This window comes from Triturus cristatus, chromosome 6, assembly GCF_964204655.1.
Source record: "Triturus cristatus chromosome 6, aTriCri1.1, whole genome shotgun sequence".
Classification (NCBI taxonomy): domain Eukaryota; kingdom Metazoa; phylum Chordata; class Amphibia; order Caudata; family Salamandridae; genus Triturus; species Triturus cristatus.
This window is the reverse complement of record NC_140589.1, coordinates 613495093-613513802: the sequence shown is the minus strand read 5'-3', so window position 1 is coordinate 613513802 and position 18710 is coordinate 613495093. Positions and strand designations below refer to the sequence as shown.

Genomic DNA, 18710 nt, shown 5'->3' with positions numbered 1-18710 from the left:
TATACTTGGTAAAATAACAGGCTGAAACATGTGGCTACATTAAGTTTTAAATTGATTTTGAGCAATTATTACTTCTGAAAACAATGGTGGACTATGTTGGAGTAGAATGTTCTACCCATCTTTGACGTCATACGGCAGGTATGAAACTCACTAAGAACCATTCACTCCTGCAGTCTATAGGAAGTGTCCACTTCACTTGCTGTATCAAAATATCTTATTTTTGGAATTACAAATTTAGCAATGAAGAGGTGTGGCTTGCTACAACAAAATCTGAAAATAGCTGTAATTTTCCAAAGCAACCAATCAGCTTTGTTTCATTCAGAAATGTAAAATAATTCATTAATTTCATTCTCTAGTTCTACTAAAATTTTCAGAGTTCAAAAGCAACCGATACTTGGCATGTATGTCTGCTATATAAATCATGTCTAAACTTGCTATATTATGCATGTTTGTGCTTTTATGGTGTCTGGCATCCATTATGAGTTTAGGTTGCAAGGCCTTTATACTACATAGTTCCATGAACTATTTATTATGTTGTATATTTTGTGCATTTGTAAGATAAATATTTTGATCAACACTGATCAATCTTGTACAGCAATGTTTGCATATTTAATTACTGTGTACTATAGTAAACACTTTAAAAAAATTAAAAAAACACAACTTTTCAATATGTTGTGTACAAGCTCTGGTTGTATGTTATTTTGCCTTTCAAAAATTGTTATTTCCAAATCTATACTGTTAAACATTTAAATATGCTACATTGAGGTGCAGCTATTGTCGTTCGAATTGTGCAAAAACAAACATAACATGTCTCTCTGTCTGGCCAGGCTACCATCTGACAACCATTTGAATTCGTTCAAATCTTTAATGCCTTCCTTCATCAACTTCGAAAGTCACTGATGAACAAACTTAAAACATAACAGCACATGATTTATGATACAAGTGATTTAAACAGTAGTGTGCAGCAGTATGAATTCTACCCCTGAAGGCACATACATAAGATGCACAGATATTATTACCTCGATCTGTGTAATTCATATCAAAGTAAACTTGCATCTTTATTGTGTCGAGAGATGGACTTATCCTATCGAGCAGTCTGTCCTCGCAGAGCTTTAAAAGAAATACAAAAAAACTGTTAATCACATTTTAAAGAAAAGTAAATCCATACTCATTAGATGATGCAACTTTTCTCCATTCCAGTTCCCACAGCTCTTCTGCTCATCAGTTGAGGCTTTAGTACAGCAAGAAGCAGGATCTATTTTTTTCAACAGATGTAGAGTGTACAGGGCAGCTGTTTGTGATAGGCAGCCCTGTGCTGCTACAGTTGATCAGCAGTCCATCAAGTCTCCTGAATTTACAGAGGAGTTTCGGGTCGTCTACAGTGCAGTGGGCGTGGTGCGCACTGTGTGCTCAATCAAATCTTATTTCAACAAGTATTTGCAATGCACTAGGTCTCGCATTTGCGAGAGTTTAAGCTATTGGCATTGTAAATGACAATGCCTTTTATTTATCTGTTTTGATAATTAACACATAAATAAAAGGCATTGTCACTTACAATACCTCAAACTCTTCTAAATACGAGACCTATTGCATTTCAAAGAAGCAGCCGCCATTGTCCGGGCTGCTTGCAAAGTGAAAACGTGCATGGCGTGCTGAATGTTGCAGGAATAGTATGTCATGCCTTCAGTAGGTGAAACACATTAAAGAAAATAGTGCTTACAGACTAAATAAGACGTACCATGTAAAAACCGAAGTAAAAGGGCCAGTCCTAATGAAAGGTTACAAATAAAGACAAGGCGGTACTAAGGAGGGACTAAAAAGCCTATGAACGGATCAGAAGCCAGCATTTACTAAGGACAATGACACAAGTCAATGACAAATATGGGCAGAGAGCACGAGCACCAGCCCAGGCCTCTTCACCTCTAGGCCTACTCCTCCTCTGACACTCCAGCTGCAGGTCAGCCAGTGCTGTCTCACCTCCTCCCTTGGGTCAAGACATTCCCCAGATCCTATCGCTTTCAAATCCACAACCAGGCAGAGACACACAGAAATGTTTAAAGCACAAAAACTCAGCCACTTCTAAAAGAGTGGCTTACAAGCACACAATGCAAAAACTTTCTTTATAAAAAAGATGTGTTATTGCAGGGTGAGTTCAGGCATGCTAAACTTCACCTCTCCATCTTAAGGCCTTTGGGAAGACAGGCTGGAAAACATATTACACAGCCTTCCTATTCTATTCTAAAAGACAACATGTCCTTTCAGCAGTGAAAACGAAATGGAGATTATTTCACTGCCAGGACATTGTACCCACCGTGGTACATTTCCCAACTTTCACATGCACTGCACCCTGTCCAGGGGGTACCCTAGACCTACCATAGGGGTGCCTGATGTGTATGGAAATGGAAGGGCAGAGCCTGGTAAGTGCGTGCACTTACGAAAACAACATGGCAGTTTTTGAAACTGCGCGCAGGCCCTGCAATGGCAGGCCTGTGCTCCCCTTCCAAGACTACTTGAGAGGGTGGCACAATAAGTGCTGTAGGCCCACCAGTAGCATTTGCATTACTAGACCTGGCACACGTAGTGCACCTAACTAGGGACTTTACTAGTAAAGCAAACATACCAGTAATGGACAACCAATCGCCATTACACTTTACACAGGGAGCACTTGCACTTTGACACTGTTTAGCAGTGACAAAGTATCCAAAGCATCTAAGTTGGCAACACATGTCAGAAAAAAGGTCTAGGGGAAAAGCAAAAAGTTTAGGGAACTGTAGCCAAAAAGGGCCAAGTCCCACACTCACCCATACTATGACCAGTACTGTTTGATAACCAGAACATATCTAATTACATATATCTCAAATAGGCTACACCAACAATTTGATATCTGTGGGGAGCCACTGATCTCATAGGACATGGCATCACCTTCACTCTATATTATTTTCCAGACATTAAGAAAGAGAAGGGAGACAGTTTACACAAAAGAACTGAGTGATACAAATGATCTTTCCTTGATAGATAAAAAACCTCAGTTGATGATTAAATAGCACAAGAAAACAGGGCGAAGCGTTACAGGAGAAGCATTTTATACAGCGTAACTGTCTGTTAGCTGTGTATAAGCGAGGAAGGGCGCAAACATGCTCGCCTTCGGCACTCCAATCACATGTTGTCAGGTCACTGGATGCAGTCCCTCAGAAGAGACCTAAACAGCATCATAAGTGGAGGAGATGAAAAAGAGGGCAGTTGAAACTACAATCTAGGTCGGTACATTCAGAACACTAGAACGTAATAATGCCACGCCAGCAACTATGAGGCCGGCTACAGTGAGGAACCCTTTCAGGTTAATTTAGGTAGAGTTGTCTAAAGACCTCCCATGCATATTAGCAGGTGTCAGGCAACAGCGCTAGGTACAACTCCTTCATTTACTCATCATTTTGCACCTGACCTTCTGTCCAGTCCCATTTATTGTTTTTCTTCCTCCTCAGTTCTCTCAGTCACTATCCCTATTGGAATTTGATATTTGTTTGTGCTGTTGCGGCTCTATTTCTCTTCTTGTGGGCCAAATTCCTGGTACACCGGAGGGATAGTCACAATCCAGCTATCCGTCACAGTGGGTAAATAAAGACTGTGATTTGCATGACCTTTCAGCAGGAAAGCAGCAGTGCCTAGACTCCTGTTCACTGTTTATTGTTGGTTCTGCTATTATGTTTGCTTTTGCCTCTAGGGCTAGGTTTGTCCTCTACAAATACCACAAACGTACAAACATATGAATATTCTGGCAAATGACTTCTTCTCAGTTTTCCCAACAATCCTTCTCCCCTTGCAGCCTTCACTGTCCCAGAATCTCAGATGGGAGGTGGGTGGGTGGAAACAAACATTGCCTTCAATATACTGCATTTGCTTGTACAAGGGTAGTAACCAGCCGCGGTCGGTAGTAGGAGTAACTGCAGGGCGGTGACGTGGGGAAGGGGAGGGGCAGGGTGGGGGGTAGTAAACTATGGATTACGGAGGTTTACAGGTAAATTAACATAAATTAATAAAACGAATTTTGTTGCGTGCACTGCATCGCATTTGGGGATGCAGTGCACGCAACAAAACTAGTTTTATTAATTTATATGTTAACTTACCTGTAAACCTCTGTAATCCATAGTTTACTACCCCCCTCCCCACGTCACCGCCCTGCAGTTACTCCTACTACCGACCGCGGCTGGTAGTAACACATTTGCTGTGCACACTAGCATGATGAGAAGCATAACCCAAAGTACTGTGTAATATCAGGTATCTCATCAGTGAAAGAAAGCAAGGGCGACCACTCCGGGGACGCACACGAGTCAGGGAGGGGAAGACATAACTACTACTTCCTCCAATCACTAGGATGGCAGGGCGATACATCTAATATTGGGCAACTGAGTTGGTGACACATTTATCCTACATATCCCAACCAGGGTGTGATGATAAGATGATAGTTCCTTTTGTTTGTTATTATATTTGATTGTTGAATTATAAATTGTATCTGACTTTGCCTCAATTTAATATCGAATTGTATAATCAGGTACAGACATTGATGTACACGTCCGAGAGCGGTTGAATATTTATTTTATACCTGTTGGTGCACTAGGGGATGGTCTTGCTAATAGTTGCTACATATGTACCATAACAAGAATGCAATGTGTGGCCAATCACTTGATGCTTATCACAGTTTGCAAATGTCCCGGCAATACCTGCAGTCCCCTTTATTGCACCTGTACTGATTATTTGTTCCCTGTCTCACCCGAGCTCCCTCCCCTATCTGTCTCATCTTTTCTTTCCCCCTTCCTTCCCCTTTCCTCGCCCTCTTATTCAATTGTAATCTGTCTGTTTGACAAAAATGCAAATAAAGATATTTAAACAAAAATAAAATCAGTGAAAGAAGGCAGAGAAATAATTTGCCTCAATTACATTGGGGATTCTACTGTGCGATAGGCATATTATGTACCAAGTACCACAGGGGGACCGTAATGCAAATGAGGTGAAGTATTTTCCTACCGTCTTGCAAAGATGAGGAAAATGACAAGCTTGAGATTTGATCCCTACAGAGTTCAGTGTCAGAAATTGTATAGTTAACTTCTGAAAATAAGGCCATTCACCAGAGCACAAGCACGACTGGAGTCAGGGCGCTGATGACACCCTGTGCAACAATCATTTTTGGTGCCTCCACACCCAATGACTGCCTCCTCAGATTCTCTCACTACCAGTGGCAAACATGCCCCTCATATCTCCTATCATGTAATTGCTAAACACATGCCCCCCCAAAGTTAGCATCCCTTCCACAGGTCAGCGCCCAGTGCGACCGCACCAGTCGCACTGCCTTAAAGCTGGCCCTGACTGGAGTGCTACCAGTCACGCTGTATGTACTAGGTTGAAATGTCTAGCACTCTGCTGACAGCTGCACAACTTTGATTCTTTCCATATTTCTTACCTTACCTGATCTATTATGCTCTGCAGCCTCTGTGTCAGTGAGACCATGGAAGTGCTCAATATGATTTGTTTGTTCCACTGGACTTGAGGAGCATCCAAAGTGTATCCACACCCACAGATGTGAGTGCCTTCTGTGAATGGGAGTACACCCACTGACCCAGATATGAAGAGAGTGGAGACTGAGGTTGGTGGTGATATTCATATGAAGATCTAAGGGTGGTTTTTATCGGTTACCCTCCCCTGAGTATGTGCTGTGCGGCTGTTAGTGTACACATGTGTGGGGTCCATGTACAGTGTGACTGGTGTCCTCTACCAGAATACCTTGCATTTAGCACAATATGCTTGTTTCCTTCCAGGTTGCATTGTCCCGATGGATGTAATACCTTGCATGTAGCTGCCAATGAGGCTGGCCTCTTAACAAGCCCTAAAGCATCTGGTAACAATGGAGCAATCCACAAACAGAACCTCCCTGGTACAACAATTTCCGCAGCAATATCACCTGGAAAAGAACGTTTTGATTGCCATATACACAATCGAACTAATTTTTCCCGGCACAGCCTACCTGCTCGTGGGATACCAGGCCTGTGCCCATCAAATACACATTCCTCTGACCGTAAGCTGCTCATCTTCCTCTAGCGTATTAAGTCCAGGAAGTGGTTTTACGCTCTGGATGGCAACAGAGTTTGGATATGAACACTGCACACCATCTGATGGGGCCATGCCTTCCTGCCCTGCCATCTGCCATAATCCCTTTTCACGGAGAGATGTATGGTCAGTCTTTCCTTTACCAGTGCAAGGGTTTATGTTCATGCTGGTGTGGTGGTGCTGGTAGATTGCAGTTGCAGAGAGCTGCTGTACAAGAATTGTGCTAGCCTCAATTAAACTTGTAGGTATGCAGGGGAGATGGTGTATTATGTGAAGCTTGTGGTCATCACATCAGAGACAACAGATTTTAAGTACAGATTGGAGTTGCATCACAGGTGGTAAGGACAGGAAATCCACTGGAAGGGTTTTGGACTATCCTCGCATCTGTGAGATGCAGGAGCTCACAATAGTGATGGGCACTTCAAGGGATGATTCGCACAGGGTCATTCGTTGGCCTTGCAATGAAGAGTGCAGATGCTCACAGCAGTGATGGACCACATCATGGGATGATTGGAGATAGCAGATGCCCATGTTAAAAAAAGTTCCACTTTGGGTGGTCCTTTGAACTGTAACAAAGTCTAGTACTGTTAGTGAACAGCAAAATAGTCAAGCAGAGCACTGGTGGCGAGACGGGACAAGGGTCTCTTAAACCAATAAACACACCGTACCTTCACTGTGTTAATCGTATTACTGCCTTGTGTGAAAGATGTCTGGTCAGACATTTAACGGTATGGCCCTTAAATGTTTTGGATAAATTAGCTGTGTAGCCATGAGCCCTCGGTATTTTGTTGCCTTTAAAAAGTGCATTGTTAATTTCACTTCCTTCTCCTAAATAGTATTGACAGGTTCTAACACCATTCTGGGGCACCTGGACTTATGTTATGTATACCTTGCTAGAGAGTTTCAATTGATGTCATTTACTGTATAAATATTTGTAGCATGAACAGAACAGCTATTCTCACATCTCACCTGAAATGGTTTCCTGTCTGGGTCTTACAGGTGTGGTATACAGGGAATAACACTGTCAAAACAAGCCACTTGTCAGTCTTGTTTCCTTTCTTGTCGAATATTTGTTTGAGTTTCTGCAAAGAAAGCACTCTACTCTATTTGCTTGTAATAAAGTTAGGTCCTTCACCCCCACCTTACTAAGTTCAAGCACCTTCTTTGCGCTCTCAACAGTATCCTCATCTAGACCACCTGACACCAGCTGAGGTTTCCCCACCTGACACCAGGTTTCCATGGATGGACTACATCCTCTCTTCTGCTCTAAGGCCTGCCTAGGAGTTCCAGAGACCTTTCTTGCAGATTTGGTGAATGTGCCTCCCAACTCCTGACTGCGAGCTGCAGAGCATGCTGGGTTGAAACACCACTACAGGATGGCTTCTGACACAGAAGGCCCCTTGGCCAGAAGTCATATTTCACTGCCCTACTTTTGCTACTCTAAATAAACATCTGTTCTTTAAACAGTATATCTATAACTGGACATAGACTTGTATTGCATGAAATAATTCTTCTGTAGCCGAGTTCCAAACCAACAAATACCTTCTGGACTGGTCCAAAATTGTTTGCTCTAGCTGCTGTTTGAGGCTGCTGATAAGGTGAACCTGCTGTTAACCCAGAATTCTGCAAGAAGATACAAGGGTGCTGGCAACGTGAAAAAAATGCAAAAAAAAGAGGGAACCTGAAAATCTGCTGCATATCTGAGCTGTAACAGGGAGTGACAAATTGACAGAGGGAATAAGCAAAAAGTGGGGACCTGTGTGTATCACACAGTAAATTTAACATATCATTTGTAGGCTAAGGGGCCTATTACAATCTTGGTCGTAAAGCTACGACCGGGATTGTTGGTTTCAATTCCGACTGGCTGATTACAATACAGCCGGTCAGAACTGAAACCGCCTGGTCATTCCGGCTGGCTTCCGACGGGCTCAAGGAGCCCATCTGCCGGTCAGAACCGTAATTCATATGGACAGCGTTTTACGCTGTCTGGATTATGATGCACTATTTCCGGGAGGCTTCCCATGTCGGGCTTTCTGACATGGAAAGCCTGTCGGAAAACCTGTTTGGGGGCCCCTAGCAGGGCCCTCTTCTGTTTTCGGCCTCCGTTTGGGGGCTCAGGGGGCATCTATGGTGACCTCTTATTGATTCCTGCACCTTGTCACCAGGTGCAGGGATTAAGACAACCCCCATTTCCCTATGGGAGCTTGTGCTACGGCCAGATTACGGCCGTAACACATGCTCCCATAGGGAAATGTGGGAACGCGACTGCATCATATTTAGGAGGTCGGGACCGCCTACCGGAGGTCGGTCTGTCCCGTTTCCGCCACAGTGTTGGTCAGAGGAAACTCCGACCGACATTGTAATAAGCCACTTAGTAACAAAACACTCTGAGTATTGGGTTGTTTACGTGCCACTGCCTGTGCAAACTAGCAATGCATTAAGGAAGGGAAGTGAGGTATTAGAACTAAAAGCTCTTTGTTACACTGCCACAAGTCAAAACTTCACTTTACAAATACAAATGTGATTTCTAAATAGCCTAAAACTAGTGGTACTTTATCAAGTATTTTCATAAAGGTCACTTGTTTTGTTTTTAAGCAATATGGGCCACATAACCTATTTCTGTTATTTACAGACGCTTGTCCTAACTTACATTATTTCCTTGTATGGGGCTAGTCTTGAAGCCCTGAACCTATAACATGATACGCCTCATTAAATCTAAAAAAAAAAAAAAAAAAACAGAAAGATCCTCATAATGAGTGATATGTGAGGTAATTCTTTTGAGTCTAGCAGCTAACTCCGCTCTCCCACATTTATCCCACTATACATTTTAAAATGTCAAACCTTTAGAAGATTATTGGGTGAAAAAGGTACAAAATGTATCAGGTCATGCAAATTAGACATTGAGCATCAAAATCCAACTTTTTCAGGGAAAACTCCTAATTGGGACTTATTTATACGACCCAATAAGTCCCGACCCAGAAGAGACGGATTTTGTTTTGTCTGATAAATGTCGGCCCAAACACCTGGCCACTCGTAATGAGGGTCAAACCAGGAAATGTTGTACAATCTAGTACACTGGTATTCTATAATGTAAGTACTCCTGTATTTTATAAAAGAATCTAAACAAAAGGGAAGCTCGAACAGTGACTGCTGTTGAGGTCTTACTGGTGCAAAAAAGAGTAGAGAAAACTAGTAATCAAGCACTCAAGTACCTTAATTAATTTTTGTACGTCGGTTTTGGTGAGGGTTCTGTCCACGTTAAATCCATTCCTAGAATCCAGTACAACAGCTTTCACCTGTGGTAAATAGTACAGAATGTTATTCAGAAACATGCTTTCCTTTGTGACAGAAAGTACAAATAGAACTTAGGAAAAAAGGCACTTGCCCAAAGTAATATGTTGATCATAGTCAGATATGCAAACGAAAATGCACAGTAACACAAATCCTCTATTTATTTTATTTAAATAATCACTAGTGGATTTTATTGCTTCTGTCTATGGGTTTTATTATCTATTTCGGAAAGGTAAAGGAGGCAACACATCGATTAAAAGTTTTGAGATCAGGCTGTTCAACGCCATACTTTTTGACCTGTGGTCAGCCTCCTCCCCACGCTTTGGACTCCACACCTGGAAACTTTATTCAGTTTGGCTGATTTCACATGTAAATTAAAACTTTTCAAAAAATATCAGGCCACCAGTAAAAGGATTCTCGGTATTTTTTTTATGAGTGACAAAGATTCAGCACCACATGATGTTTTTTTTACTTTATTGTAATATACACCTTTCCATTGTGATGATTAAAAATAGGGGTGGGATTTACAATGCCCTTGGTCATTCATCAATGTAATCTCTAGGTTCAATACATTTCCTTTAGATAGTTCAATACACGCCCTATTTACATCTCTCTCATATTATACTTATCTCATTACTATACGACTTCCTACATTTATAGTGGAATCAGGTATTGTCAAATTACCTCTTTAAAAGGTGTTAAGGTATAAGAGGCTTTATTCGATAAAAGCAAGTGGACCTCCTGGTGGCTTACACCTTATCTGCCTCCTTACTGTACGACCACCAAGAATCGCAGTGGTTTCTGGTATTCTCATATTGCTTTTTTAAACAGTCTGAAACTATGGAGGGCCTTGTTTTATGGAGGCAAAGGGATCTTGCAGTATTCCAAATGCAAGGTCCCTGTGCCTCACCTCACCTGCAATTACTCCACCCATTTCCAATGATGTGTTCTCCCCCAGGGTGTCACTCAGTCACCTTCAAATAATAAAGCTGCTTACAATGGGCAACTCGAGCCCTCAACCCAAGTTCACTTCAAATAGGACAGCACTTGCAATCTCTAATTACAATTGGTCAATACAACGCCACTTCTATCCCCCTGCATTGCTCATCTTTCATGATGAACTTGATTGTTGCGCGCTGTCTTGGAGTCAGGACATTAGTCTGATCAGGCCATGAAGGAGACAATCACACTGGACTAGCATGCCCCTTGCACAGAGTTTATCAAAAGATTGCTCAAAGCCAGAACAAAATGGAGGCAGGATCAAGTAACCTTCTTCATCACACCCCCTTGAACTGTGGGAGTTTCTCATGGGCAGGGAATCAGAAAAACCCTTTGTTCTAACATTGCATGACTAAAAGATGTCCCCTAACATTAGCCCTCAATCACACATGGCACTGGTCCTGTTGAACTGTATGTTGTTAGTGCTTCTTGCGTGGTCTGCTTGAATAAAGGTGACTTATTATTTGCATACAGATTAATTTGAGTTGTGCAGTACCACCGCCTTGATGAACAAGTCACCACAGTTGGTGTAATGGCTAGAAAAGAAACCCCATGCGTCGCTTGCCCTATTAAAAGAGAGTATTTCTGAGCTACAATTGAGCTGAAGTACAAAAGATTTGCTAGATTTTAATGAAAGGATATTTCAGTTGCTTGAGTTTAATTAATATTTCTTGTTAAGAAGCAAGGGAATGACGTACGCAGACCACTATGTCACATTTTAATAAACAAAACATTTCTTTCAAATGCAGCCTGTTTTCCTTAAAGGTAACAGGGCTGCATTTAAAAGAATAGTTCAGTATTTGAAAAAAAAGTTTGTTTGAGAGTTGCCACTGGTCCCTAGCATCTCTACCTGCTCCCCAACAGACTTTTTTGTCACATTCACAAAGGGGAATTGTTCCCTAGGGGACACCTTTCCTTTTGCAAATGTGCTACCCCATGCTCCCCCCAACTTGGGAGTCGGTAACTTTTTAATGTTTTGAGACTGGATTACGGTTGCAAAACAGTGATGGGGCCTTTAACGAATCACTGTGTGGATATGATACCCGGAACTTGCCCCTTCCAATTAGAGATTAGTTATGAATTTCTAAACCCATTTTGTGATTCGGCACTACAAATACCGAATATTACCAAATCACAAAATGGTTTAGTACGTAGCAAATAGCCACTTTGCAGTTGTAAACCCTCTGATTTTGCAATTTACAGACTTTGGGCCCGATTCACAGAACTAATCTGAGACAAAATCCTAAACTTACTACTTTTGGTATTCACAGAATGCACTTACTACTTTTGGTTATACTTACTACTTTTGGTATTCACAGAAGGCAATTAGTAGTAGTAAACTAACTTTACTACTACTAAATGCCTTCTGTGAGTACCAAAAGTAGTAAGTTTAACGAAAAGTAGTAAGTTTAACGAAAAGTAGTACGTTTAGTCAAAAGTAGTAAGTGCATTCTGTGAATACCAAGAGTAATAAGTGCCTTCTGTGAATACCAAAAGTAGTAAGTTTAGGATTTTGTCTCAGATTAGTTCTGTGATTTGGGCCCTTTGATATCACAAAATTGCTACGTACATTAATTCCCAAATTTCTCACCATATCCATCCTCTTAAAAGAAGGGTGATTCTACAAGACCACTAATGGCCAATATGTCTTCACATGCCTTAATTAGCAGAAGAAGGTTATTTCCTGGAACCCTTCATATAACATATTTACAATGTGGGCCTCATCAAGAGTATCACATACTTGAAGTTGACAGATCATGATCACAAATGTATTTCATAGAGACTTATTTAAAGGCTTCTTTATAAGTCAAAATTCTTGAATGGTCCTACAAAATGTATTTAAAGTATTCACATGATCTGTGTAAACTAGCCTGAAGTCTAAGATTTGCTTCTAACCGCACCTATTGCTCTATGGGAAATACAAAAAGAAGAATATATATATGAGAACTCTAAAACTCCTTGGTACTAAACCATGGTAAGAGCTCCACAAACCTATCTGCGATGACCCATTGTTAGGTTCAATAAATCCAATGTTGTTTCTTGTCTACGCGCTAGCAGATCTGTGGTAAAAAGTGCCATATAAAAATAAGTTATTATTGTTAGAAGCTGTTGCAGGCATTTGGTGATATTTAGGAAATAATTCAAATTAAGAACAAAAATTACAGCAATGGGAACTAAGGAAAATTCTAGCATTTTACAAGATTTCTACTGTGAGTAAAGTTTGCAGATTATTGTGATAATACTACAACTGAATGCTCAAAGCAATACATAGGTCTTTGCTTACCATAAAAGCCACCAGTGTCTCTGAAACAGTCTGTCCCTTGGCTGCACATTCGTGTGCTATTTCTCGAATTATATTCTTTATAACGCTTTCAGCCTGAGTATGAGCCATCTGGGGGAAAAATGCATTTGATGACTTATTATCACAGAGCTTAACATTGGCACACACTGTATTATCTGCAAGATTCTTACCCTTTACATTTCTTGCATTGCTCTCTTCTATTGTATTTTACAATGGCCAAGTGTTACTCCATAAATAATGACAGTCACACACTCACCAAGTAAAATACCTTGTTATACCACCAGCCACACAAACTATGGAGTTGTAAAGCTGTCTCGCACACTGTGTAAAACACGTTAACATTAAAAATATATTATACATGTGATTATTTATGCAAAAAATACAGCTGAAGATGTCGACTCCTCATTTTTAAAATGTAAAATTGAAAATCTTCCATACATTATACATTACAAATAAAACTCTGAGTGAGAACACAAACCATGCAATGTCTTGTAAGAGGAAAAATCGCTATGTATCTACAACTCTAGAATGGTTGAAGACTTGACACTGCACTTCCAGTGCCAGCAAAGAATGCACATGGCTAGGGCTGAGAAGGAGGAGAGTAGGATAAAACTGACAAAATAACCATTAAATCCTATTTTAGGTCTGGCTAAAGACTGTTTTAGCTGTCTCGCAGGACCTCATGTCAACATAATATACACAAAACATAGGGGCTTTGGGCCACTCCCCTTAAGCAACTGGCTTGTTTGGGCCAACTACATCCATGCATTGGCTCAATGGTGGGGGGTCACATTTAAGCATCAGCCCATGGCATTTTGTGGATGTTTACATTTTTTCCAAATCAATTAGACATTAGCAATGAAGTAGTTTATCTTCAGCATCACACTTTCTAAAATTGCCATCGCATTAAGGACATGGCGTAGTCACAGGTAACTCCAATTATGCGTGTTAATAATTACCCATAAAACATTAGGTTGCAATACAAATATTTGTGAGATTTACAAAGTCTTAAGATGTCCTCCACTCAGATCAAGACTAAGTATACAGTGCAACACAAGCCGCTTTGACGTGTATGCCTTACTATGCACACTTGAAATGGCCAACAGTCAAAATGAGGATGGATTTTCTAACACACATGTAATGCAGATCCACTGTGTTCCTTTGTGTAATCTCACAGGAGACCGTCTTTGAGTTAGTAACAGTTGTCTAATTCCTTGGATGTTGATGGCTGAAAATGTCTTCCTGATAACACTTGTTTAGATTCTCACATTTCTCAAGTTCATTACTCCGAAGCAATGCTTCAAGGTAAACTCTGGGCATCATGTCAGCGGCTATGAACTGGATGGCTGCACAGATAAATTGCCTTCACGGCTTCTTAACATTGCTTTTTACCAAAACACAATATATGATAAAATAAATCTACTTTATTAGGCGCTTACTTAATTGCTGCTGTCAACTAGCACACAGACCGAGATAACTCAGCCAAGATGGTTAAAGAAACACGTCTACAAGATACAACACTGACTGACGACCAAAAGAATCATGGGAATTTGGGCAACCCTTTTTTGTTTCTGATCTTCGGGGTCGGAACTGACCTCAATTTAAACTTCACCATATTCCACCCACAGCCAGTCTGGAAACCTGGGGCTATAAAATGCTAGGATGAAAAAATTATTTTTAGGCAACCTTGGCAGGGGAGGGTAGTAAGGAGATAGGCCCTGAAATTACTGATAATAGAAAATAAGGCCAAGAGTTTTGTCCGTACAGAGACTACTAAGACCGGCTTCCAGCCTTCTGGCACAGAGGCAGATACAATGCAATGTTTGCAGAGATCCCTAAGAGCAGGGGCAACGGTCTCAGCCTCCAAATGCATAATATGCATAGGACAGAGTCAGGAGGAGATTGCAATTTGCAAGATTGAAGAGTAGTCAAGGTACCTTCCAGTGAAATTAGCCAACGTCTGTGAGCACTACTGGGAGAGATACAAGGAAGGAATGCTTGAATAGGTACAGTTTTGTTCTTAAAATAATCAGAAAGACTGTCAGGCGTTCTCTGATGGAAGAATAGTATAGATGCGTCTTTGGTGGAGTTCTATGCAGTGCAGTTAACATGTGCCAGTTTCATCTTTATCTTGAAGGATCTGGGAGCCATAATATACAGAGCCTTAGAGAAGCTAATAAAGTCCAATCGCAAGTCTTGTTCAAGAAATTTGCACAATTATTTTTAAAAAGTTACATTTTCAGTACAACGTCTATATACAATATTCTCTGTGCTATGGATTTTGGCCCACAAACATTTAACTGGGTTAAGCTACTGAATGGTCACCAGCCTGCGATGTAAAAGTAATATCCTCCAGCTCGCAGGGCCAGAGGGGCACTTTCTCCCTTATTGTTCAAACTAGCTATGGCTACGGATGCTTCCCACTCTCCTTGGGTGTGTGTCCCTCTAGCACCATCTGCAACTCTGTTGATCAGGTCAGGACGCTCTGTCAGTGGAGCAGAAGTTGACATGATGTCTTCTTACAGCAATGCTGCACCAAATATGTGACAATGTCGAAACACTCGAAAATGAGGCACTTCATCTGCGATTGGTAGAAGACTATAACACCAGTGTATGTGGCATTGAGAAGTGGGGTCAAAAATGTATTGCATGACTACAAACCACAATGGCAAAATGATATGATTTTAGAACGTTTTGATCTGATCTGGGTACAGACTAAAGGGCAGATAGCAAAAGAGTCAATGAATGCTTGGTTCAAACTGTTGCAGTTTTAGAGTTTTAGTTTTGCATACCAAACTTACTGCACTTGTTATCAAGTTTCAAAAATATATCACAACACATACGTTAAGTTTCCCAGACGTGAGGTGAGAATGACAAATTCTATCACAACACCCAAGGCGGCATAGGCCTAAAGTAAGTTTACTGACTTTGTGATGGGTTCTGGTAATTATATACTAGCAAAGGCCTAAGAGGCTACTGCTGGGCAAATGTGATGTCCTAAAACATGATGTTGTTAAATAGGCTTTATGACCAGAGCAGCTGAAATTGTAACTGAGAAACCAAGTTTGAGTTCCAGCTCTGGTTCAACATCCTGAGATTCTGCACATCACTTTACTTCCTCATGCCTACATTTTTTTAATGACTCTGACTCTGTGTAGTGTAACTGCCGCTCATGTAAAGTGTTCCAATGCCTTGGCGCCAAGGCCGATGCACAAAGGCTACCATCATCTGAAATTGCCAACAGAAACCATTCCCGACCTACCTGCAGAAGCATTCTATTTAACCATTTACTTAAGTAATTTTTTTAAGTTCCAGGGTCTTCTGATCTATCGCCCACCTGGGCCCAAGACATCCTTTCCACAAGCTTTAATGAACCATCTAGAATCTCGCACTGACCCCCACCCCTTCATTCTTCTCTGCGACTTTAACTACCACCTGGAGCTAACTAACCATCCGGATTCTATTAAATTGCTTGACAACTTAGCAGCTTGGGCTTTAGCCAATTAGTCAGTGAGCCCACTCATCAGGGCGGCCATACATTAGATGGCATTTTTGCCAACAGCATAGTTATGGATCCGGTTAGAATTACCGCTCTTCCCTGGTCAGATCATAAAGCGATTCATTTTACCATTAAGATAGGCTCACTAACACCTCAACCCCGTCCAAAACCAGTAAAGGTAAAGACCAGACAATGGTCTAAGGTTCATGCCGATAGTTTAATCACTTCACTTGGCCAATCCTCTCTTCCACTCAGTAAGGAAAACTCGGAGGCGGCTCTTACTTTCAACAAATGGTTGGCGGCAGCAGCTGATATGGCGGCCCCTGAAAAAGTGCTAGCTATTAGGAGATCAAAACCTTCTGCCCCATGGTATAGTCCAGAGCTCAAAGCCCTAAAGGCAGCTTGTAGAAAGGCTGAGCGCCTTTGGAGGGCGGACTATAGTCCTGAGAAGAAAAGTAGGTATAATTGTGCCCTTCAACACTACAGAGATGCATTAATTGCTGAAAAAAGTGTATTTTACGCGACCAGGATTAGGGAAGCAGGTAACTCTACCAAAGAGCTTTTTAAAACTGTAACCTTTCTCTCTAAACCGCCTCAGGCTAATACGTTTCAGCCCGACCAAGCGATGTGTAATAAATTAGCCTCCTTCTTCCAGGAAAAGGTCCAATTAATCTACAAAGAACTTCTGAACACTCACTCGAGCCCAGAAAAGCAAGAGCAACCACTGACCAACAAAGCTACGATACATCCTAGTTTGACGAAGTTCCCACTAATCACAAGGGAAGAAACCTCTAAACTTATCATTGTTACTAAATCAGGCTCACCTAAAGACCCCTGACCCTCCCCCCCCCCACGATCTTGCATCTTGCTGTTGACAGAATTGCTGAGGAACTAACACCTTTAATTAACCAAGTGCTGGAGTCAGGTAACTACCCTTCCAGTTGGAAGATTGCTTCGATCAGGCCATTACTGAAGAAGCCCACATTAGATCCTTGTGAACCTAAGAACTATTGTCCTATTGCTGCATTACCCATTGCAGCTAAAATTCTAGAGAAAATAAGTAAACAGGTCACTGACGGAGTACTTAGATACTCACAATTTGCTAGACTCCACCCAACACGGTTTTTGTTCACAACATTCGACGGAATCAGCTCTGATCATGGCAGCAGAAGAGATCCGTAGCATAGTCGACAAAGGGGGTAGGGCCATTCTTGTCTTGTTAGATCTGTCGGCTGCCTTCGACACTGTGAATCACACGGTGTTGATACAGAGACTGTAGGAGGTCGGAATTGAGGGCCCAGCGCTGTCCCTTCTCTCATCATTTCTGGAGGGAAGGGAGCAGAGCTTACACTGGGACGGCCTTCAGTCCGACAGTTTCCATCTCCCTTGCGGGGTCCCTCAGGGTTCAGCGCTGTCACCTACGCTGTTTAACATCTACGTTACCCCTTTGGCCAGACTCATCAGGAAGCATGGTTTCGCCCTAGTGTCATACGCGGACGATTCCCAGCTTATAATATCGACGGCCAATCAATTAGATGACACAGCCGCTAGATTCTACACGTGCCTATTGGAATTCATGACCTGGATGAACCAGAGCTTCCTGAAGATCAACGCAGATAAAACAGAGATCATTGAGTTTGGCCAGGGGAAACCCCTGTGGAACAACTCCTGGTGGACCCTGAAGGCTGGTGAATGCCCCCGCCCGGTGTCCAAGGTGAGAAACCTTGGCGTGCTGTTCGATTGTCAGCTAAATTTTGCGGCCCATGTGAACAGCCTTGTTTCATCATGCTTTTTCTTAATAAAGACCTTGAGAAAGATCTTCCCTTTTACTACGTTAGAGCTACGTAAGACAGTGGTGGTGGCGCTCTTGCTGTCCAAGCTGGACTATTGCAATGCCCTACTGCTAGGGATAAATAAGGCCCAGCTCAGTAGGTTGCAGGCTCTGCAGAATGCCGCCGCAAGACTGCTTTTGGACATTCCCAGAGATCAATCCATCTCGGCGGGAATCAGAACTCTACACTGGCTCCCCGTACAACAGCGAGTGGAATTTAAGGCCTTATGCCTGGTCCACAAAGCCGTCTTTGGGGGAGGAGCCAAGGATATTCAGAAAATACTGACTCCCTATACCCCCGGCCGTGCCCTAAGGTCCAGCACCCTGAGTCTTCTTCAAGTGAGCAGGATTAGGAGAGGTAGGTGGGGAGGTAGAGCCTTCTCAAACTGCGCCGCAGGACTCTGGAACAATCTCCCTCTTTACCTAAAATCTGTACCAAACCATCAATGCTTCAGGAAGGGCCTGAAGACTTGGTTGTTCTAATGGGAGTCTTCGCTTAAGACTGATTTATCTCCACACTTACCAGCACCAAGACGCTACGGCATTCGAGCGCTTTAAAAACGTATATCCTATCCTATCCTATGTTAGGTCTACCGTCACTTTGGCCTGGGGCATTTTCTTGCTTGAACTAGCTAATAAAGAGGACAGGCCACCGAAGTGTCTCCCCTAATGGTTGTTAAAGCATTTGG

At 42.0% G+C, this 18710-nt stretch overlaps 1 protein-coding gene across 1 annotated transcript in view; it reads right to left on the bottom strand.

The window, feature by feature from the left end:
* The window catches only part of CFAP206 (cilia and flagella associated protein 206), a 334518-nt gene that overhangs the window by 283425 nt on the left and 32383 nt on the right, over positions 1-18710 (bottom strand). Inside the window, exons 2-4 of the mRNA XM_085609221.1 lie at positions 12674-12781; positions 9312-9395; positions 1020-1110 (exon numbers count right to left, since the gene is read on the bottom strand). Coding sequence (XP_085465347.1) covers positions 1020-1110; positions 9312-9395; positions 12674-12781 — 283 coding nt within the window. The remainder of the gene's footprint in view (positions 1-1019; positions 1111-9311; positions 9396-12673; positions 12782-18710) is intronic.